At 39.5% G+C, this 22951-nt stretch overlaps 4 protein-coding genes across 8 annotated transcripts in view; 1 reads left to right on the forward strand and 3 right to left on the reverse strand.

The window, feature by feature from the left end:
* taok3a (TAO kinase 3a) overlaps positions 1-5687 on the reverse strand; it is a 57392-nt gene extending 51705 nt beyond the window's left edge. Inside the window, exons 1-4 of one of the 2 annotated variants that reach the window (XM_056592851.1) lie at positions 5345-5687; positions 3029-4666; positions 2853-2935; positions 1079-1309 (exon numbers count right to left, since the gene is read on the reverse strand). The gene's annotated coding sequence lies outside the window, so the exon portion shown is untranslated. Of the gene's footprint in view, positions 1-1078; positions 1310-2852; positions 2936-3028 lie in introns of both variants that reach the window. The other variant, XM_056592850.1, reaches the window with a different exon arrangement.
* On the forward strand, positions 3404-12703 carry suds3 (SDS3 homolog, SIN3A corepressor complex component). Of its 4 annotated transcripts, none has more exons than XM_056592853.1 (12): positions 3404-3612; positions 5526-5595; positions 5739-5794; positions 6681-6752; positions 6892-6911; positions 7680-7827; positions 8229-8324; positions 8654-8715; positions 8810-8831; positions 9168-9273; positions 9890-9974; positions 10465-12703. In XM_056592853.1, the coding sequence occupies exons 1-12, from the start codon at positions 3501-3503 to the stop codon at positions 10561-10563; spliced, it is 948 nt and encodes a 315-aa protein (XP_056448828.1). In that variant the 5' UTR covers positions 3404-3500; the 3' UTR covers positions 10564-12703. The 4 variants fall into 4 exon arrangements, with proteins under 4 accessions (XP_056448828.1, XP_056448827.1, XP_056448830.1 ...); XM_056592852.1 differs by having other exon boundaries at positions 3405-3612; positions 7671-7827; positions 10465-12700; XM_056592855.1 differs by lacking the exon at positions 3404-3612 and adding an exon at positions 3619-4717 and having other exon boundaries at positions 7671-7827; positions 10465-12702.
* Positions 12704-14238: 1535 nt separating this feature from the next.
* pxmp2 (peroxisomal membrane protein 2) lies at positions 14239-18453 on the reverse strand. The gene is made up of 5 exons (XM_056592857.1): positions 18241-18453; positions 17740-17862; positions 17424-17586; positions 16422-16541; positions 14239-15928 (listed from the first exon to the last, which is right to left on the reverse strand). Exons 1-5 carry the CDS (start codon positions 18348-18350, stop codon positions 15860-15862), a joined length of 585 nt encoding a protein of 194 aa, XP_056448832.1. The 5' UTR covers positions 18351-18453; the 3' UTR covers positions 14239-15859.
* Positions 18454-18550: 97 nt separating this feature from the next.
* On the reverse strand, positions 18551-22762 carry unga (uracil DNA glycosylase a). Its single transcript, XM_056592856.1, has 7 exons — positions 22386-22762; positions 21858-22061; positions 21660-21755; positions 21189-21286; positions 20808-20896; positions 20201-20379; positions 18551-19232 (listed from the first exon to the last, which is right to left on the reverse strand). Exons 1-7 carry the CDS (start codon positions 22485-22487, stop codon positions 19092-19094), a joined length of 909 nt encoding a protein of 302 aa, XP_056448831.1. The 5' UTR covers positions 22488-22762; the 3' UTR covers positions 18551-19091.
* Positions 22763-22951: the final 189 nt, after the last annotated feature.

The following is a 22951-nucleotide window of genomic DNA, read 5'->3' on the forward strand; positions in this document are numbered from 1 at the left end:
GTTTAAGGTATATTGTTGTATTTGGGACTATGATGTTAAATGAACCAACTCGGGGTCTTTTGAGAGACTGATCTGAAACAAGCAGCGGGGGAAAATCGTTCTGATCACAATAACGCGAAACATTGAAAGAGAAAAAACGGTTAACGACGGGTCATGTGGCCGATACATCCTTATTGACCATACGACCTTATTTGAACATATATGTCCTTATACATCATACATGCCCTTATTTACCATGATGTCCTTATTAACCAGCACCGAGTCATCGTGTGGCGATTGTAGTAGGCTACTATTATACAATGTGATGGTAAGCCGTATTACACAATGTGAGTATAATATACACAATGTGATCATAATCCGTCCTAGACAATGTGATTTTAACCCGTCGGACACAATGTGAAGATAGGCTACACAATGTGATGATAACCCGTCACACACAATGTGATGATAAGCCGCCTTGGAAAATGTGATGGTAAGATACACAATGTGATAGTTACCCGTCATACACAATGTGATGATACACAGATAACCCATCATTCATAATGTTATGATACACATTGTGATGATAACCCGTCGGGAACAGTCTGGTTTAAAATTACCTCCTGCAGTATGAACAACATGATCTGTCAATGGCATACTGTGCTTAACCGTTAAGCCAAAGCGACATATCAGGATATACTATAAAGGAAAATATGTAAATATGATTTCAATGTCCAGGTGCATGGTGATGTCCAGGTGTAGACCTCAGCTGTCCAACAGTACTTTAGTGAAACCAACACTACGCACTTAGCGGACGGCATCGGACGGACGTGTAAAACAAGCAGCAATTGAGAATGTGGACAACAGCGCGCTTTAAAACACGTCGCAGAGCAAGGTAGCGTGCTACGACTTGAAACTAAAAAACATGTAAACCATACGGTTTGGGCACTTTTAGTTTGATCAAAGCGTACCTCGTTGAACCCACGAGGAAGTGTCGTTGTGAATGAGCGAGGGGTTCAGGGCTCAATAGTAGTACTAAGACTGCAAGCAGAACAGCAGCAACGCATTCTCGTATTATTATCGAAAAACAAACACTTACCACTTAAATTCGTGTAGCTGTTGAAAAACGAACGCTATCCAACACATTTAGTCCAACGCTGAAGATGTCGGTGTGACTTTCCGAAGTGCTGTCAGTAGTCAGGACTTCCTGGTGCTCCTCGTCCCTCCAGCAGCAGCTGCTCGAAGCGGTTTGTTTGACAGCTACTTTGACAGGCGGAAATAAGTTGCGTCTACTAGTATACTGGTCTACTTGCCTGGACTGTGTAGCAGCCTGCAAAGAGACATGGCGCGTATATTTAGATCAAATTCAACAAAAACATAAAGATCATAACATACGTAGGCTAAGAAGAGTCTTTTTTGTCCAATGGAAACATAAGAACATTGTAAATGAGTGGTTGCAAAATAATTCTGCTAGTAGTTGAATTATGGAAAATAGGAATTATTTTTCCTTTGAATAATTTCTACATTAATGGAGGTCGGCTTTTATAGTTGTATTTAAACTTAAATAGATATATGCTACCTTTGGAATAGACGATTCTATATTGCACTACTGCCCCCTTGTGTCGTAATCAAATCCTTGTCATTTGCAGACGTAAAAGTACAGTATCCTGCTTATTTTGGTTTGTTATTTGTGTCTATCATCAGAGTCAGTGAGTGGATGATACAGTCTATGTACTAGTTAAGAGCATAATTTGACTCCTTGAAGAAGTTACATTTCGAGAGGATCCTGATCCCATTGGGCAATTAAACTTTTGGCAACCAGCCACTACCTCAAATATGTCATTGTGGCTGTCCTGAAGTCACATCAGGCAGCAGATGATTCATAACATCACCTCAATCAAGCATAGAAAATCTTGCCAAAACAATGGGCTTGAGAGGGAACTTGGGAAGTTCCCTTCACAGATTTATATGCAAAGCAGTAATCTGCGGAGTGCAACAATAATAAACTGTGGGTAAGATAAATTGAATCTGGTGCCATGGTTATTAAAGAACTTCACAATATTAACAATATCTAGAATGAGAAAAACATGGGAATGTCCCTATAGCTCCCACTTCTGAACTAGGAGAAAGATTCTGAATCAATTGCAAAGAAAAGAGCAATGCGTCATGACCCTTTAGTCCCCTATACTGACCAAAGGAGAGAGCAGTGTGTTATGACTCTTTAGTCCCCTATACTGAACAAAGGAAAGAGCAATGTGTTATGAATCTTTAGTCCCCTATACTGACCAAAGGAGAAAGCAGTCCCTTTAGTTGCTTATAATGACCAAAGAACAGAGCAGTGTGTTATGACCCTTTCGTCCCTTATACTTAAGGAAAGAGCATTGTGTTATGACACCTTTAGCACCTTATACTTAAGGAAAGAGCAGTGTCTTCCATTTAGTCCTTTATACTTAAGGAAAGAGCAGTGTGCTATAAGCCTTTGGTCGCTTATACTTAAGGAAAGAGCAGTGTCTTATAACCCTTTAGTGCTTTTTACTTAAGGAAAGAGCAGTATGTTATATCCAGTTGGTAACTTATACTTAAGGAAAGAACAGTGTTTTATAACCATTTGGTCGCTTAAACAGAACCAACCTAGACAATCCAAAAACGGTCCAATGGTTATTTGGCAGGCTAACAGGTAGTAGTATTTAAAGCAGTTAAACAAACACAGCAGTTAAACAAACACTTCTATCTACACACGTGGCCGATAACTGTTCTTAGTAGTTATCAGGTAGGCCTAATGCTGACTTATTGGATGAATTCTCGTCACACCAGTGTGGGATCATCCGACAATTTAGAATTTGGTCTTTGTGAATGCATAAACTAATACAAACCATTGTTTGGAAATAACAGACGCACTCCAAGTTCCAAGTGTCCTCCTTTCAATTTCAGTGTCAAGTTCTATTTCTAGGCCTACCTGATGGATATAATGGACAAAATAAAATGCGTTATCAGGAGCACTAGAGTTCACCTTCCAGTCAGAATAGCAATGCATTTCATTCCTACTTACTTATCACATTAGGGTTCAATTATATAAGAAACTGTACAATTGATACACATATAGTAATAAATATGATGGGATTGATTTAAAGATTTAATTCAATTTAATTTAGTCATTTAAGCATTACGATACATCGTTTTTTCCCTTTAGGTTGATTCAAAAACACAAAGAAATAGGCCAGAGTTTATGCGGTTATCAAATATATGCCTGTAGAGATTTCAAATATAACTCCTATTTAATATAAAAAATAAACTCTCATATTGTATCAAATAAATAATGCATCATACAATAATCTAAACGTATTCAATATACATCAGAGAATTGCTATCATTAACGTTGTGAACATTAACATTTTATCCAGGCAAATCGACGGGCAGCTTTGTTATCGGTGGTCCTAGAAATTGTAGGCGCTGTTCCAAGCTGCAAAACACAAATCGATTGTTTGGGTTTTTGCATTTGTTTACATCTCACAAGCAAACAAATGGCTTCAACTTTGCTATCACCCATGGTAGACTATTATAACGATGAAGAGGAACTCGACAGTGTGGAGGAGGAGGATGATAGGAGCTTCAGAGGAAGAGACTCAGAAGAAGGTAAAGGAAAAGAGAGCAGAGTAAACACCAGCCTGGCTCGGTCTACTTGCTGGGGATGTCCAGATGTATATAGAGCACCGTTCACCTAATATGGCTTTGAATCACAGCAATTAAACGTTCAATTAATAAAATAGTTTACAATGTGTACTTCTAGCGACGTACAATAAGAACGGCTCCATGTGGAGCTTAATGATGCCATTTCTGGGAGCAAGTTAGCCCTACAGGTAGCTGTCTGGGAGATAAATAGTACAACTCCTGTTAGCCTTACGTTTAGCTGTCTTAATGTTAGCCCTAAAGGCAGCACCTCTGGTCGGACTTCCAACCCGTGGAATAGCGCGTCTCTTATATATAAACGTGTGTCGTGAATATATACCCTATAGTAAAACGCGGTATTTGCAACACCTCTTTGTCTTTTAATTGGCAATGTGGAGGGAGAACCTCTAACCATATGTAACTAACCAGTCCCCGTTTGTAACCCGTAGACGGTTTTAGACTAGCAACTAGGCAGTCCCCTTAGTAACCGTATACTGTCTCTATTAACGAACCAGTCCCCCGGAAGGAAACTAACAAGTCCCCCATAGTAACCCGTACAGTTTTATGCTATTAACTACCCGGTCCTCAATAGTAACCCGTATAGTTTTATACTTTCACCTCAGCAGTGACCTTTATTAACCTGTATACTGAATTATACTAGTATCTATCCCAGTTTCCCATAGTAACTGGTAGAATGTTTTATACTAGCTTATAACCTATTCCCCCCATAATAACTGGTTGACGGTTTTTTACTAGTAACTAACCAGTTCCCCATAGTAACAAGTAAACGGTTTTATTATACTAACTAACAAGTCCCCCATAGTACCTATAACTGTTTTATACCAGCAACTAACCAGTCTCCATAGTAACCCGTAGACTGTACAAAACTATAAGTAACTAACCATAGTACTGAGGTACCGGCTGGTTACGACGTAACGTTAACAGCGAACACTGACAGGTCACCGAGCCCTGCGGTGAGTTGGTCCAGCTCTGCCCTTCCAACCAGTACACTATACCCGACCTGGGAGTGGAAGGGTAAAGGACAGAAAATACAGGATGACAACGCTGAAAGGTTTGACATTTTCCTCCCCGTCCTCCCAGAGCCACCGGAACAGCTGTGGTTGACCATACTTTCAAACGGATAATAACAGCGCCCGGCTCGCCTGTTAACATGGCGATGCGCTAACTGAAGCTAACGCGTCGATGCTATCGGATCAGAACTACCGGGTCAGGCTGGTACGAAGCCTGAACCCTTTTTATTCTCTGTCGTCTCTGTGAGTTAGCATTAGCTTAGCTGCTGCAGCTGAACTTGAATGGCAAGTTTTTTTGGTCCATACATCGCGACGCCGATGCTCCGATGCTAAGTTAGCTCAAGCAGCCGCTGTGACGGGGTGAAGTAGACACGGACCAGTTGGAAGGACCGTCAGTAGTTCCGCCATGCAGCAGACGCTTGACATCCAAGTTAAAGCCGAAGGGGACGAGCGCCACATTAACAGTAATGTCAGGTTTAAAGATTAAGAGGATCGTGCCAAATTGTACTTTCAGCTTTTGCTTGTCTTAATGCTACTGTTCTGAATTGTGGGTTATTTCACTGCCTCATTTTGTGAGGTTAGCCACCGGTCCGAGCCACCAGTACGTCACCATTAGCCTGCCCATGCCACGCATGTTATCTGATCCAGGGCTTTTCTTTGCCACCTACCTAACATACTCGCTGTGGGTCTGGTCCCTCTATTAACCTGTTGGCGAGCACATGTTCGGGTGTGAATTTCTGGAGAGGGTTTGAATGGAAGTTAAAATATTGATGAATGCGTCATTATACTTGCAACATTAAGTGTAGTCCTCTTGTTTATTCAATGTGTCCGTGTTCCAAAACCTTTCAGACACAGAGGATGCCAGTGAAACCGACCTCGCCAAGCATGACGATGATGATTATGTGGAAATTAAAGAGCAGTGAGTTTTGATCCATTATGAGTTAATAAAGAGATGTAACAATACATTTCATAATTTATCCCCAGAGGAGGACAAAGTACTTATCTGTATCTCACGGACTCAGTGGAATGATGATTAAAGTTTGTTCTTTCATTCTCTTATAGGATGTACCAAGATAAACTGGCCTCCCTAAAAAGACAGTTACAGCAATTACAAGAAGGTAATTTCTGGGTTGTTTTTTTGCTCCTTAGAGTTGCCAACAGGAATGGGGACTTTTGCTGGAATGAGTGTCATGTCGTTTTCTTTAAATGTGTAAGTCGTCATGATTGATCCTTTGATATATTGTGTTAAATGTTTACCTAGTCAACGACCTCTGTGGTTGCAGATGTTCTAATATAGATGTTCTATACTACAGAATAGATCCTTATAATGCTTGTTTGCCAAGTCTCAGTTGCTTCGTAACTACTCAATTTACTTATTCAACCTAACACACTAAGTTTTTCCATTAGCCATGTATTTAGATTTCTCAGTGTATACGTTGAGGATGTAAATTATTTATGCATGTCAAAAACCTGTTCAGTGAAAGCTAATATACCCATAGCTGAGAGGAATCTGCAAAATTATGATTGAAATAATAATTTCTCAATTTAACTGTGCTGAATATAATTTGATTCATGACACGCATTGTTGTCAAACACGACAATTGCAGCAATGACATACAAGATGTTTAACTATGGATTATATGAACCATAGTGCCCTAAAAAAGTCTATATTAGCCTGGCGATCTTTTAGAAGACACTTGCGTTTCTTATCATGAAGCAATCACACAAGTTTATTAACAGTGGATTAGCTAATTGAGGTAACAAACAAAAAAAAGAGTCTAAGAAGTCAATAGACCTTACGTGTAATGGACAGCAGCCAAAATTTGTTTATAATGGTGATTACAGATAGGCATTACAAGAATGTGACCGATGACGCCTACAAATAAAAAAGTATCGATGCTGGGTCGTCGGTTTGGTTTTCTGACCACAGCTTCTTCTTCCTTCTGACACTCTTGGGGTAAATAGTGTTGTTTGTTGTAGTAAGTGAAAGTGCTGTTTTTTTAGGGTCACTGCAGGAGTACCAGAAGAGAATGAAAAAGCTGGACCAGCAGTACAAAGAAAGGCTCCGCAATGCAGGCAAGATGTTTTTTCTTTTTAGAAAACATTCTCGTATTCCTGTCTGTAACCTAGGATGATGTAAATTATACATGAATTTGTCTGCCTGTGCTGGCAATGTTCGTTAACAAAAGTGTCTTGTATTGCTCTCTCCCTGTAGATCTTTTTCTCCAGCTTGAGGTAATCATTATCATCTTTTGAAGACTCCTGCATTTCACATACCTCAGATGTTTTAGAAAATTCTAGATTTGCTTAATTTGAAACAGTATAAGAATGGGAGCCCACTTATCGGTCAAGCTTAGATTCACAGATAGAATTGGCTTTAATGACAATTTATGTTGAGTCATGGTGACCACATTTACCTCTTAAGATGTGGCTAGTGTATAGGCAAGTGAATTCAGCTTCCCTCAGGGAAACTAAATATCTTTGCATCGAAGAGTATAGGAATATATCTCCAAGTAATGATGTTTTGTCAATGTTATTTTTTAATTGTTAATCTCCCAAACTGTCTGGGAATAGTGTACATTTTCATAGACTATATGAACAACATCATTCTGACTGCTGCATTGATTCATTTGTTGCAACCGGAGGAAGGAAAAAAGCATCTTGCAAGCAAACATGTTTGCGCTCTACTCCACCTCCCCATTGGCTATTCTCCTTATACTCAAGAATGAGTAGACATTCTTTATCTAGGATTTACCAGATGCAGTATATTGGACAGCAGCTCTTTATGCTCAGCCGCTTGATTATTTTATAATGCATGGTACTGGTGCTCCTGGTTGGACCACATTTTTGTTCAAGTCACTCAATGAGAAGATGGAACCACTCTCCAAAACTATTCTAATATGAGACTGGTCAATGTGTGTGTGTGTGTGTGTGTGTGTGTGTGTGAATTTAATCCTAACCTTGTATGGGCCCATGTGAACCTCTGCCCTGAAGACCGAACAGGTGGAGCGGAACTACATCAAAGAGAAAAAGGCTGCGGTGAAGGAGTTTGATGACAAGAAGGTGGAGCTGAAGGAGAACCTCATCGCAGAACTAGAAGAGAAGAAGAAGATGATTGAGAATGAGAAAGTGACAATGGAGCTGACGGGTGGTAAGCGGAGAGCTGCAGCACATGTATGCCATCCCAGGCCCTGTGTTGTGGAGAGATCAGAGAGGCTGTGTTCCTGATTGAACAAAATTCAATTTTTTTTCCTGTTCTGGCCTTAAAAGATCTGAAGGAGCACCTTCCTAAAATAGTTTGGATTTGTGTTGGCAGTATTAGCTGTGCTCATACTAAAATTACTTCTGCTGCGATATGGGATCCCACGTTCTCTTTGATGTTAACCAATTGAAGCCTCCAACTATGAACCTTATCATGGCTATCATTAAGGTGTGATTCATTCGTGGAAAGAGCTAGAGACTGTATTAGGACAATTTTAAATACTCTAGCCCTTTTATTAACCGACAAACACAAACTGGAATCTGTAATTTCATAAATGTTTGGTATTTCAGATTCTATGGAGATGAAACCCAATACGACCAGAAAGCTGAGGAGAAGACCGAATGATCCGGTCCCCATTCCAGACAAACGCAGGAAACCCGCTCCTGATATCCTTTTCTTTTTGAGGAGAAAGTCTCTGCGTGTGTGTTGTTTCTTAGGGTAATGGCACGTTAAGTCTCTACTTGTGCTCTGTGTATTGTTGCTTCTTAGGGTAATGGCTTGGAAAGACTATTTTATTTATTATGCCATATATACAGTACATATATAATTCCTTCTTTTTTTTTTCTCAAAACATTTGTATTTGCATACTCTGTCAAGTTTATGAGCCACATCGAGGTACCTAACTGTAAATATGCTTGGCAGTGAACCTGTTTTTATTAGGAAGATGTACCTTTCATGAATGTATAAATGCTACACTTCCCCTAACTCAGCACACCTCAGTTAAATTATTTGCTAACAGACGAACAGATCATGGAGGATCTGAGAATGCTAAACAAGGTAATTCTGGCATGTCACTTTCTAAAGAGCCAACATATTTTTATATATTTTTGTGTTGTTTTTGTTATAATTTTTCAATATGGTCTCTTCGCAGTTGAAATCACCAAAACGTCCAGGTATGTTCAAGTTCATAAGGCCGGGGAATATGGGCTTAACCAAGGACAATAATTACACTGAATTGTATAATATTAACATAATGCTTTCTAAAGACATCTTCAATACATGATGATGGAATACAGATATTAAACCCCATATTTGAAATATAAATATGTGTTTACAATTTTAGGAAATATCTTGTTAAAATGCCACATACTTTATTTCATGGCAATACATTAACACTCAAACACGACGGGCACAATGAATGATCTGCCTGTTCCATATATTATATCATGTCAGTCCAAAACTTGACAGTAATATGCAGACATGAGTTCATTGTAAATGTGCTCCCCCAGTATCTCCCTCGTCTCCGGAGCACCTCCCCACCACCCCCGTGGAGATCCCGTCCCAGCGCTATGAGGCCCGCATAGAGGAAGGGAAGCTCTACTACGACAAAAGATGGTCTGTTCCCACCGTTGTCATAGTTGTGGCCAAATGTTGCTTCATTGTGTCTCTTGTTGTATCGCGGATGTGTCCCGCAGTCATCCCAGTGTTTGTATAATTAGTATTGTATAATGCATACTGGCCACTAGATGGCCCTATAGGTATTCTAATGCTGCCAGGTGAAACTCTGCGTGCATCAGCTTGATGGAGGCTTTTGTTTGGAAGGTTTTAAGACCTTAGCAAACTTGCTTGTAGGCTTTTTGTTTCTATAATGTCTACCAAGCGCATACGGTGTGAGAACTGGAGGGTCTGCACTTTAAGGGGCTATAAACATGAATAAATTAAAGGTAATGTATCATAACAAAGGCTGGTTGTAGGTTGGGAAAGTCTTGTAGAAAGATGCATTGCACTACCTTCTGAGAACAATGTATGCATGGAAAGAAAATAATTTTAAAAAAAAAGTAAATATGTATAATTTTGTTAATTAAGTGCATTTCCTTGCGACCTATCTAATATAATTTATAATATATTTTTAACAAATATATTTTATTTTTGCTGACTAAATAGCAACCTTCTTACTGTCCTCCATAGTAAATGTGTGTTGTTAATGCTTGTGTATGATCCACTCTTGCAGGTACCATAAGAGCCAGGCCATCTACCTAGAGTCAAAGGACAACACCAAGATCAGCTGTGTCATCTGCTCTGTGGGAACCAATGAGGCAGGCTCCATTTCTTAATTATTTCATAAGTTATATAAATTTCTATGTACTACAAGGGTTCTTGCACTCTTTCATAATTTTTGATTGCACTCATTGGAAGTTGCTTTGGAAAAAAGCCTCTTCTTAATAATTAGCATGTAGATTCAGTATTTTATTATCCAACGAGTATCTGAATTGGTATGAATCCCTGTTGGGAAATGGGTTCCTGAACCAGGGCTTCTTCAACTTTTTCATCTTGGGACCCAAAAGACAATCACAATGTGTTCATGCGACCCGACAAACCCCACCCCACACAATCAGAGCACATTGGAAAGGGTGATGCTTTCTTGAATGAAAGCATTGAAAAAGCATGGTTTCATGTATGCATGCATGCAAAGGCCTCTTTCTTTAACGAAGGCATTACCAATTCTGGTGTGTGTTGAGTGCTCTGTGTGTTGTCAGACCCACAGGGAAAGAATGTGTCTTACAGCTACTGTTGCTCCTCCTCTAGATCTGGGTGCGGAAGACCAGCGACAGCACCAAGATGAGGATATACCTGGGACAGTTACAGCGAGGAGCCTTTGTGATCCGGCGACGGTCGGCCGCGTGATGCCCCCCTTTAACCCTCCAACTCATCTCTCCGCTTGTGCATTGACCGCCCCCAGACTCACTCACTCTCTTCCCCTCTCCTTTTTGTCTGTACCTTTTCAACGAGCAGACTCCAGGGGTCCTGTTCAACGCTCCAATTCCCATTAGAGAATGACTTTGATAAACAAAAAATGGAATGCACTTCGCTGCATTTCTCCCCCACGTCTTTTAATGTACTGTGGGCAGGGCCAACGTCCCGTTGTGACTACTACTGGTTTGTACCTTTCGCTGTGGTCCTGTCCTTCTGCTCCACGAAGGTCTCTGCTCTGTCCAGCTCCTCAAACTGTCACAGCCGTAGCTGTGCTCTTCTGCAACAAAGCAAGTTTTCTCCGACAGTGTTTGTAACATTCCCACCTGCGGTATGGCTCCGTACCTAAAATAATAACATGACGACAAAAGTGCACGCACAGACGTGGGGGGCTGTACCAGATTGAGTTGGGTGGTTGCGATGTAGTCACCAGAGGTTATGTTTTCTTTCTGTTATCGTAAATATATTTTTGATATTATTCGAAACATTTAATTTGGTTGTCAAACTTTGTAAGGATTATTTTGTGTTTTTGTCATTGCATTCATGTCAAACATCAGATTGAACAAATAGCTGTGTTTGTAGGATGCATCCGGTTGTATATTGATTGCAAGTGTTGCCCTTGGATTAAACTGTTCTGTTTTTCCTTTTTGCGTTCTATATACTTTTTTGGGGAAAAACACGATGTGCTAGATTGAGCCACTCCTAGTTAGTAGCAGGAGACTTTCTTTCAGAATTCCAAAAACTCAATAGCAGTCTTCTGTCCACTCTTTGCAACCGAGTGGTACACAATATCAGTTATAGGATTAGGATGTGATATATTGATCATATTATTGAAATCACTATCGATAAGCATTGTCTACAGATATGCCCAGGTCCTTTTAAACTACAGCTTTAACATCCCCATCCGAGAATAATTCTGTCCGAATATTTGTAGGGGAAATTGTCCATCAGGTCAGGTCATTTTAAGCTACAGCCCTAACCTCCCCATCCAAGAATAATTCTGTGAGGATATTTGCAGGGGAATGTGTCCATCTGTTTTGAACTTCTGTCGAAATTAATACTATCGATATTAATGGGGACATTATTTAAGATTAGTAACTAATATACATAATCTCAAATAATGTAGAACGTTTTTCCTAAGTGACCTACAATTATGATTCAGCTACATGTCATTAATGAGCAGCTAAGAATTAGCCAGCACCTAGAATTTTTTCAGCTGCATTACTGTATTATGGAGACCTATACCCTTAATTGTTCCTAACACATTTTGTTTAAATAGCAGCTTTCATTGTCGGCGACTATCGCGAGACTATCATAAGGTTCATCCTACACATTTCTGTGATAAACAGTTGAAATCATGTTGTACGGAATTATGGGAAACCGTTTTCTGTGTACATGTCAAGTCAGTCTGAGCGCCATTTTCTGAGACAGAATCAAGAGACCAACTCAGGCGATCTCTTAACATGGCTTGTTCACCAGTGTTCAACATGGTGTGAGGGGAACTTCAACTTTTGCCTAGTACAATTATTTAATAAATTATTATATTTCTACATCTCAAGTTTTTTCTTCTCCATCTCGAATTGGCTGTTTTGGAATCTCATTTAGAAATTATTTTCTATTTAAACAACATACATTGGTAAAAGACTTAAAATAGGGGTTTGTTTCAATAAGACATAGGAACTACATTGAACCAAAGCAGAGTAGCATTTATATAAAATGGCTCAGGCTCTGGGTATTTGGAATGCATAAGAAAAATGCATGTTATGAAGCCACATTTCCTTCATCATCAAACACATCTCCTGTTTTATATTTTCCAAATAATCTAAATTTTGACTGTCCACATGCCAATTGTAATTGTATAGTATGGATGACTTGAGGTAAATTGCACCTTGCCTTGTATGGTTGTATTGTCTTTTTTTCCTGTTAGAGCTGTTATTTGGCCTTAAACACAAAGGGTCTTTGACAGACCCATTGCTGGTTTATTTTGTTTTATGCCCTGATCTTTTACAGGAGCGAAACATAAAAGTTGTGTTAGTCGCTGCCTCAGACCAATGCTTGTTAAAGCAATCCCTGTTAAAGCAATCCCTAAATTTTCCAGTGTATTAAAGGCAAGTTTTTGCCTAAAGCCTTTGCCTGGGGGCTGACATAGGTGATTGTAATGTACCGTATTTTAATGCTGATGAGCATTCAAAGCTATCAATGGCATCTTAAAGGAGAATGTTACCTGTGGAGACTTGAATCAGTATTGAAAGTGGGTCATATATGTTGTCGAATAGTAACATAAATTTCTAATTTGGTGACTTCTTGACCGAGAAAATGCAGACAGTGACTTTGTGGCGCTTGGATTGAAGACGACAACTCCCACAATGCCAATCAGCGTTCACTCCAGCAACATAACATAACAGCCAATCAGCGGATGACCCGCACAATTTGGATTAAACGGCTTAAAAAGAATACTGTGTCGGACACGGGTGAGGGTCGGGTCGGACGTCTGAACAGCGCGGGTCGGTCGCGGGTTTGGCAATGCCAACGAGACTTCTCCCGTGCTGGATATGTTATTAAGGAGCGGGGGAGTCAACTAAAACCGTCTACAGTGGATGATGTGCTTGTTTTGCACAGCAATCTAAAGCACCACGCCAAACACCCAATACTGTAATTCTAATGTTTTCCTTCGGGCGCGGGTCGGGCGTCGGTATCAATTTATAACGGAAATAAGACCCGTGTATTGATTCTCGGCCATGGTGGAGAAGGAATTGGGGGAAGAAACATTGGCTTTGACTCTATGAAGTCCAGATGTACCAGGACTTCAGATTGATTTGGAAGGACCAGAGACGTTGGAGAACCCGACGCAGTCATTTATTCATAATATCATCCAGAGGCACACACATCTTTCGGCCGTGTGTATTATAGATTTCTATATATTATATATATCATTTAGAAATTGAGCTCCAGGTCTCGCACCGGAGCTCCCGGAGTGTTCTAGAATATCGTATAGAACACCGCTTTTTGCTGTGTGCAGCAGATGATAATATGAATAAACGACTGCCTCTCTGGTATTACATCATTGCTTCTTTAGTACTTGTTTGATCTGACAGTTACACAGTAACGTCAAAAATCCATACCGTAGCTTAAATTCACACCGGTGTACTCTCTATACCGTTTATACCATACACCCCTAAGTCCCACCCACTGGCACTTATCTGTAATGTGCTTGTAGTTTGTTAGAGCCCTTCCCCCTCTTACACTTCCTGCTTTAAATGACGCAAAAATCGTCATTTTAAAACAGAAAGTGTTAGAGGTAGATACGGATCTCTCCCGTATCAGGGGAAAATGAGGGAATGATGCAAGACCATTCAAAAATATGACTGGGTTTCTGACGATACAAAGCTTACTGCAAATGGGTGAAGTGGAGTGTCCCTTTAATGCCATTTGACGTCCACATTATAGCCTTGTTTCCTCACCCTCTAGGGATTGTTTCCTCACAGCAAGGCTTTTCTGATTGGTCCCAGGAACAATAGTTAATCTGGGGGATGTTTTACTGTGACTGGATAGGTCTAGGATTGTGTGGTTGTGACATAATAGGTCTATGATTGTGTGGTTCTTATGTTATAGGTCTGGGATCATGTAGCTGTGACGATAAAGGTCTAGGATTAAGTGGTTGTGATGTTATGGGTCTCGGGTCGTTAGGTTGTTTTGTAGGTCAAGGATTGCATATATTTGTTATATGTCTAGAACGTGGCTATGACGTTAAAGGTCTAGGATGGTATGAGAGGCCATAGAATAGCTCATACTTAACTTCGCTCAACACTATCATAATCCCTCACATTCACTACCATACTCTCATACATTATCATCCTCTCACACACACAATATCATTCTCACACACTCACGTCAATACTCTCTCACATTCAATTTCATACTCTCTTTCTGACACACACTACCATAATCTCTCTCATTCCCTATTATACTCTGACATTCACTTTCATATTCTCTCAAACACTATCATAATCTGCCCTCTATCATACTCTCTTATCTCATTCACATTATCATACTATCTCATGTGCTCCATTTTTCCATGTGTTTCTGACCTTAGACATTGTGTCTTGTGTTTAAAACAATGGTAGTTGACTTCCAGACGTTTGTACAAGGTTTATATACAGCCCTCGGCTATTTTAGGAACACGTTTGAATAGAAAGGGAAAGAAAATATCAACTCAATGCTTTTCAGAGTGAGAAATTAACTTTTGACCATAACGTGTGTCTGACCTTTTATTAAATGTGGAAAATGCTTTTCAGAGCTAACTTATCACTTTTTGTCCATCATGTGTTTCTGACCGCGTCATGTGTTCAAAACTATAGTGCTCCACTTACAGATGGTATAAAAGCAACGTTCACGCTAAAAGCGAATGTTGTGGCCTGTGACCAGACATAAAAAAAGTTATCACAATTTACAGGATCATTTCTTTAATTTAATTTTCAATTTCAGTCCCTCTCCGTTAGTAGATGTTTGGTTAGCTGTCTAATTTGACAAGACTTGGACTTTCTCCACAATATAAACTAGAACTCCAGTTAAACAAAGTAATTTGACAAAACATACCGCATAAGACAATTCAGAACCACAAAGTGACATATTTAGTGACGTCAGATGCCGTCAACTCGATCTGTTCCTGCAGTTTCCAAATCAAAAGCTAAAAGAAAGCCTCAATGTTCATAGCTCCCTCTGATTAGAATGATATACCTGTATATATTGTAATCATATCACCTTGCCACTTGTTAAAAATGCCCCTTTTTCAAGGTTCATAATAACAGCTGAATAATTATTTTTTATAACTTGACTTAATGCCAACAGTGACATGATTATTTTTCTATAATCTATGAATGAATGATGAATAATCATGCTCTGGTTCGCTTTTTGTCTCATTTGGTATTGTGAACTTATCTTGTTATTACATTTTTTGTTGAAAGTTTGCCTAATCATGGTACTGGATTATTGTCATTGAGGGAAACTAAAAAAACAGATCAAATAATTGATCAACCTTCTGAATCTGACTCGTTGTTTATATGACCATGGAGACAGCGGGGCGTAGCAGCGAGTCATAGCCGGGTAGTAGCAGCTCCCTGCTCTGGCCACTCAGGTGCCTCAGGTGTTGCAAAGCATTTCTTTCTCTTCCATTTCCATGATGGAAGATGCTACAAGAAGATGCTTTACCAAACAACCATGTCACAAGCTTTCATTTCCGGACAGATGCTAGGTAGGCATACCAAAACAAGGCAACCCCGTTGGCAAACAGCACTCTGAACTAAAAGAGACAGGGAAACATGAGAGATGCAATCAAGAACCGTTGGAATTTGAATACATTTATATGAGGTCTATGATGTATTGTTGTGTACCGTCTATTCATTTTTAGATGAATGAAATCCAGACACCCTTTTAATGTGAGGATTATGAATAATTCTCATTGTTGTGTATGATTTTATCTTATCTATATATCATTATTTTTATTATATTTATATGATAAAATAGTTAGTTGAATTATAGAGTTTAACAAATTGTCCGGTTGTTTTGTCTCATACAAGGTTTTAAAGATATATTTGCATTACATTAGTAAATAATACTTTTTGTCTGATGTCATACCTTATATAAACCTCATTTGGATTGTTCAACATGCATTTCCATTCATTAACAAGTATAATGTAATTCATGTACATTTACGGCTCCCATTTTTTTTCTCCATGAGCCACAGGTAATCAATAACATTGGTTAAAAAAAAAAGAAAGATAGATGACACGCACCTGGACAGGTACAAAGTTGATGTTGATGAACTGAAAAGGTGTCCACACTCTCCAGTTCATCTTCAGAGCTGTCCAGTAAGTATCTTCCAATTTATTTTGTAGGTCGGCCAACCCCTTTGACTGAAATGAGCAAGCAAAAATTAGTGAAACATGCCCTTCACAAAATTATGCATAAAAAGTAAGAAAAAAAAATACAAATATTTATAATTAAATTAAATGTTCAATTCAATTATGTTAATATTTATCCACTATACAATGGCTTCTGTAATAATGAGTAATAGAGAGATTCAATAAGGTATCCTCCCCCAATGCAATGATACTTTTGACAGGAGGCATCACAATTATGGCACCAGCCTTTTCGAGAAAGGGCTATGGAGGTCTGAGCCAGAAGAAAAGTAAAGAGTAGAACAGACAGTCTGCCATTCTATAGTGTTTTTATTAATTGGGGCTTTTAATGGATTTCTATGTTCCACGGTTTATATTGTTTAATCGTTTTTTTTTTCAATTTTACGACAGACTTATTGTTTTTTTTTCAGTTTTAAGACGGAGGTAGTCTACCTCCGGATGGAGGTAGACTCCGTTTTCCTGTTCATCTCCAGTTTTCCTGTTCATCTCCTTAGAAGATGAACAGGAAAACTGGAGCAAAGAATTTTTTTTCAGTTTTAAGACGGACAATAACTGTCTTATCACAGTGTTGTATCCCTCATATGAGTATTGAGCAAAGTACTAATCTCCCTGAGGTTATGTGCAGGGGGGACAAATCTAGATTCCCCGTTGGAGATAATTAAAGTGTTTTGAGATAGCCAATACAAAGATAATGCTGCTAATACAATGATGGAAAGATCTGCAATGCCAGATAAGCAACTTAAAACAATGCTTTTCCAAGGAAGCATGTTTCTCTATTAAAAATATGTCAATAATTCATCGTTCAACATGGGTTAGAAAGAATGACCCCCAAATAGCTGGCATCAGTCCAGGGCTTGGACGAGTAGGCCTACCCACCTCCAGGGTGTTCATGACCAGGTAGAAGATGAACAGGAAAACTGGAGCAAAGATCAGGCGGTCTAGTAGAAGACGCTTGACAATGTAGTAGGGGTCTGTGGTTGGCATCCACACCTCCATCAGCTGGTAGAAATAGTGGCTGAGTGGCCCCGTTAGAAACAACCTGGAACCAATTGGGACATGTCTGTCCTCACTGTGATTTGTCTTTCTATTTGATTTCAGTCATGAGGTCAAAATCAATGTATTCAAGTCTGGTTCAATGTCATACATCTTAAGGTTAATTTATTTTAATTAAAATGCATTTTCGACCATTTACCCAAATATTGCATAGCGTGTGGCTGCTGCTCTGTTAATCTCTTTCACTGGCTTCCCATTTTTGGCGCTTTTATTAGCTTCCAGGAATTGAGATAGAAGGTTTCCTAAAGAAGAAAGTATCCCGCTGAAAATAAAGGTGCATAATTATTTTTAAAGCAAAGCATAAATACCAATAAAAGTAAGATTATAATATGGATGTTTTTTTGTAGGAAAACTGATTGGTTAAACGTTGACATCCTCAGAACAAGGGTCCATAAGGTTGTAACCACTAAGTACACAGTGGTAGGCTACGTCATAACCTGAACAACTGCAAAAGTATTTTTTTCTAGTATCTATTTATTTAGAATTGTGTCATGCAGAACACTTTCTTTCTCACTGTTTGAAACTACCGCCTGTTAGTTTAAGCTAACTTTTCATAATACAAACACGTGTGGCTGCTGAAACCCACTTTCTAATAAATGCAATGTTAACTAATAAATTACTTATCATGCAGAGTACTGACCTCGTTACAGATTTGGTAAGAATTGGATATGTCTTCAGTAGAAACAAATATTGCTGAAGCAACCGAAAAGGGATGCGAGCCTCTCTAATTGGTACGCTGGCTACAGGCATTGTCAGGTATTTATCTAGACGCGATTCCTAACTTCAGAAAATAAAAGCAGTTGGAAAAAGAAAGAACTAAACCGAGCAGCATACAGCCAACTCTTCCGTGCTCCCGAATCAATGTACGTAATGGCGTCACTCCAGATACGCCCACATCACGTAAAAGCAAACAATTCCACTAAGCTCTATCCATAATAAGTTCATAATGAATAGCAGAGGCTTTGATTCCATTTCAATCCAATTTCCTCATTACATTTCAACTTGAAACCGTGTTGCTCGGTCCTACCAATGCAGTTTATTTCTATGATAATTGAAAGAGTACTAACCACCCTTAACTGCACTGCTTGATTTGATCGGCTTGAATAGATTCTAATAACTTAAAAAAGGTCTTCAAATATATAATTTATTTCTGCATAAAAACTTAAGCAGTTGACATCATGGAAAATAGGTTAATAACAGTTTAATATCCTAGTACCTATGAAACAGCCCGGGAAAAAAACAATCTTTAATGTACAGAATATAATCAATTATAAAATAACATTTTTGTTCAAGTTGTGAAAGTTATATTGACTGAACATGAGTCAACATGGCAGAGTGGTAAAGTGTTTTAAGTATCTAAAACCGACCAAAAACAGCATCATTCCAAAAGACAAATGAAAGCTTATAGATTGGTTTGAACTTGAAAAGCTGTAGAAAATATAGTGTGATTTTCATCTTAAAACAGATAACAGTATAAGGCAGCATAAAGAGTTAGAGTGCTCTCCAGTTTATAGGCTCCGTCCCAGATAGTTTCAGCAGCCCGTTAGCCTTGGAGAAGTGCTTACAACCAAGGAACCCACGATGAGCAGACAAAGGAGATGGATGAACAGCTTGCAAGACATGGTGACGTTTCTGTAAGTCAGAAGTAGATTTAATTTTTCATTGTTTTTCGTAAATAGCAGACTAGAAAAACAATCTCAGAAAAAAATATTTACAGGATGTTTTTCTGAATAACAACCAAGAAGACTAAAAGCAAATAAAATAACTTCGGAGTGAGAACATATACAACTCCTATTCTTTCTAAAATATATATCATCAGATTTAGAACAAATGCGACGGCAACATTGCAAAATTTACACAGGTCACATGAAATAAAATCACTCAATATCACTCATCACTCAATACATAAAAAGTAGGGGTGGGAATCTCTTGGCACCTCACGATTCGATTCGATTTCGATTATGAGGTCAATGATTCGATTCTGAAGCGATTATCGATGCATCTCGATGCAACAAATTTTGTTATGTACATTTCCATGCGTGATTTTCAAAAATATATGTATACATCTGGGTTTGCTACTCGGAGTTTGCTAATCACATCCTCCTTTTGTGATGATCATTAAAGACATCAACAGATGAATTAACGAATCTAATATTTCATAAGAGAGAAAGCTTTTGTCACAAATATGACTTTCTATGAACAATGCAACAATCAATGCAGCTTGCATTATAACACAATATGGAAGCATGCAAAAAATAGGTTTCAGTTTTATTTTATTTCTAATCTTTCATTTCTATATCATTAAAGGAAAAGCTGCTCTTGAATTAGAACGAGTTCTTGTGTCTGGCTGTGAGTTTGCGCGCATGCCATGCATAGGCTGAATCGCAATCGTGTCAAGACAAATCAGATTGGCCAATACACACTGAAGATAAATTGAAGATGAAAAAAATAAAATAATAATATATAAATATTTTTTAATTCCGATTATTAATATATCTGCATCGAGACAGAATCGTTCTAGCGAGAATCGCGATGCATTGAAGAATCGATTATTTTTCCCACCCCTAATAAAAAGGCAGTAGGGCAAATAATACACCCACCCTGTCGATGGTCGCTCCCTTCTTATGGGCGTATGAGCCCCACAACAGGAAGACCACTCCTTCCCGGTTGACGCTCAGCCACTTGATCACAGCGTCGGTGAAGGTCTCCCAGCCTCTGTCCTTGTGGGAGTTGGCCTGATGGGCCCGCACTGTCAGCACCGCGTTAAGCAGCAGCACCCCTTGGGAAGCAAACACAACCATGGTGGTGAACACACTCTGGGGCTCCGTGCATGGACAAGGATGGGCCGCAAGAACATTGTGGCAGTTGGAGTAAATGTTGGTTGAGTGGACTGTATCAAGAGCCTTGGAGAGAAATAATCTTGGTGGGGGACACACTCTGAAGGAAAGAATGTTTGAGACAAAGTAAGCATCACGTAGAGAGGGAGATAAGCGCCCTTCTAGATTAACGAGATGGTTTCTGTGATAAGGGGTTGCAAGATCCAAGAAAACGGTTTACTATAACCTTGGACACACACACACACACACACACACACACACACACACACACACACACACACACCACACCACACACACACACACACACACACACACACACACACACACACACACACACACACACATTCTTAAAACCGTACAAAAATGCTACCTTGTTTTGCCCATCCGCTTAGATCTCCATGTCCAGGATGCTTGAAGCCATCAATGTCGGTACACAATTCTTTGTATATGTTCACGAGACTGAGACCGGAAGCACAACGTTTAATATAGGTCACATCTCTTGACATGATCAACAAGATGTTAGAATACGCCGTCTGGGCAGCGCTATCCTCTCATGTTGGACTGAGGGCAGACTTGACACTGCAGTGCCAGCAATCACCTCTTGTAGTCCAAAGTGATATTACGGGACGGTACGACCCAGTGCTAGCTAGGCTAGTTGCCAACTTAAGTACATATCTCTGCAATACATTTAAGTCAACACTGTTCTTCTTCAAATTCTGTTCATAATTGTATGTATGCATTGGTTATTTACCTGGGGGGAGGGGGAACTGGCTTTTGCACACTGAAACAGAGTCCATGTGCTTGGTTGGGACCGTGGTAAGGGTCCTGGCCTAGAATCACTACTTTCACCTGTACAAACACAGAATGTGTACATTTGTGAGGATATAGTGATGCTTTTTTGGTCTTAAGACCTTAGCAGCATTCGTAACTTTTATTTTCAATGACTATTAAAAAACACAAATTTCAACAGTTATTGCTTAGTTTCTCAATAACGGTTCTATATATTATTAAAACAATTAAAATAATTACAGTCAGTTCTGTCTTCGGCAGAGCAATTGCATAAGACAATTTCACCAAAGATTAATGAAGTATTCTGCAACCAAATATGGATGGCAAAGAATTCTAAAACAGAAAACGAAGCTGTCCTGTATACTTCTTGGATACAACGAAACCAACAGAAAAATTGACCATAATAACTCGACCAGTCATTATATTAACTTGCATCTTGAATGTCACACATCTCTGTCCAACTGAACACTTGATCAGCCGGTGGGTAGACGGTGTGACGGCTCCTCTCATCAGCTACAAAGGACATCAACTATCAGAGATAGAGAGAAAATAGCTGTATTTAATACTTGACACTACCAATTACGGGTTGAAAGAAATGTGATAAGAGTACGACTATTGTCGTCCATGTTACTTGTTTGAAGTATGGCTTTTCAAACTCTGCAGCCAGCTCTCTTCTCCAAGTCTCTCCGAAACCTGCAGGCGTTGCTTTTGCTCTAATCTTGTCAAGCGCTGCTTTCTTATTTTTGGCCATTCTTTCCAGCTGCTCCAATGAAAGCTGTGGTGGCGATGACGACTTTTGTTCCACATTTGAGGACCTCAGTTTCTTCGGCGTTATCTTCATTAATTTAGAAAAACATAAAGTTTGGGGAATTAGTAAACCTGGTAAGACCCGATTTGATGATATGCATCTTTGGCATAACCCTAACTTGAACAACATATTTGCAAGCGGATGTACCAACTGATCCAGCCTTCTTTATAGGTCCATGATCCAGCCACGTGAAACAAACGAGTCACAACAATGACGCTTGTGAGCATGTTAGCAGAGCAACACAGTACTTTTATTACTTTCGAATATACAATGTATAACATGTATAACATCAAACAACATCAATGTAACAAGTATGCTTAACATTAAAAATAAATAAATAAACACGCTCACCTGAACTTCTTCGGCATGCTTTTCGGTTTTACCTAATTCCTTTGAAACTCTCTTTTTTGAAACTGGTGAGAAGAAAGAGTTGATATGCTGTTGACCAATCATTTTTTAAACGTAGGGCTAAAACGATATGCACAATAACGCCGTTTTCCCCTTCGCTAACCAGTGTCAAAGTACTATCCTAAACCATCCCAAAGGCGCCAATCTCAATAAAGCGCAACAGTTTGGTTCCGGGGTTACGCCGCTACCCGCCGTAAAGTCTGACCCCAGGGGTCGCTGTTGCATATTTTCTGTAACATGCACGAGTTTGAAGCGTAGACAGCATGAAGACTCTCACGTGTGGAAATATGCACGGCATGATGATGATGGGTCTTTCTTTCTTGATACAAAAGTTTATATTTGGGTGTGTGTGAGTGTGTGTGGGGGTGGGGGGGGTCTGGTCCCCTGCTAGGGCAGTCTGGCCCCTGCTATAGGCGGGGTCCGGCCCCCTTATAGTCGGGGTCTGGCCCCTGCTATAGGGGGGGTCTGGACCCTGCTATAGGCGGGGTCTGGACCCTGCTATAGGCGGG

Source organism: Gadus chalcogrammus, chromosome 6 (assembly GCF_026213295.1).
Source record: "Gadus chalcogrammus isolate NIFS_2021 chromosome 6, NIFS_Gcha_1.0, whole genome shotgun sequence".
NCBI lineage: Eukaryota > Metazoa > Chordata > Actinopteri > Gadiformes > Gadidae > Gadus > Gadus chalcogrammus.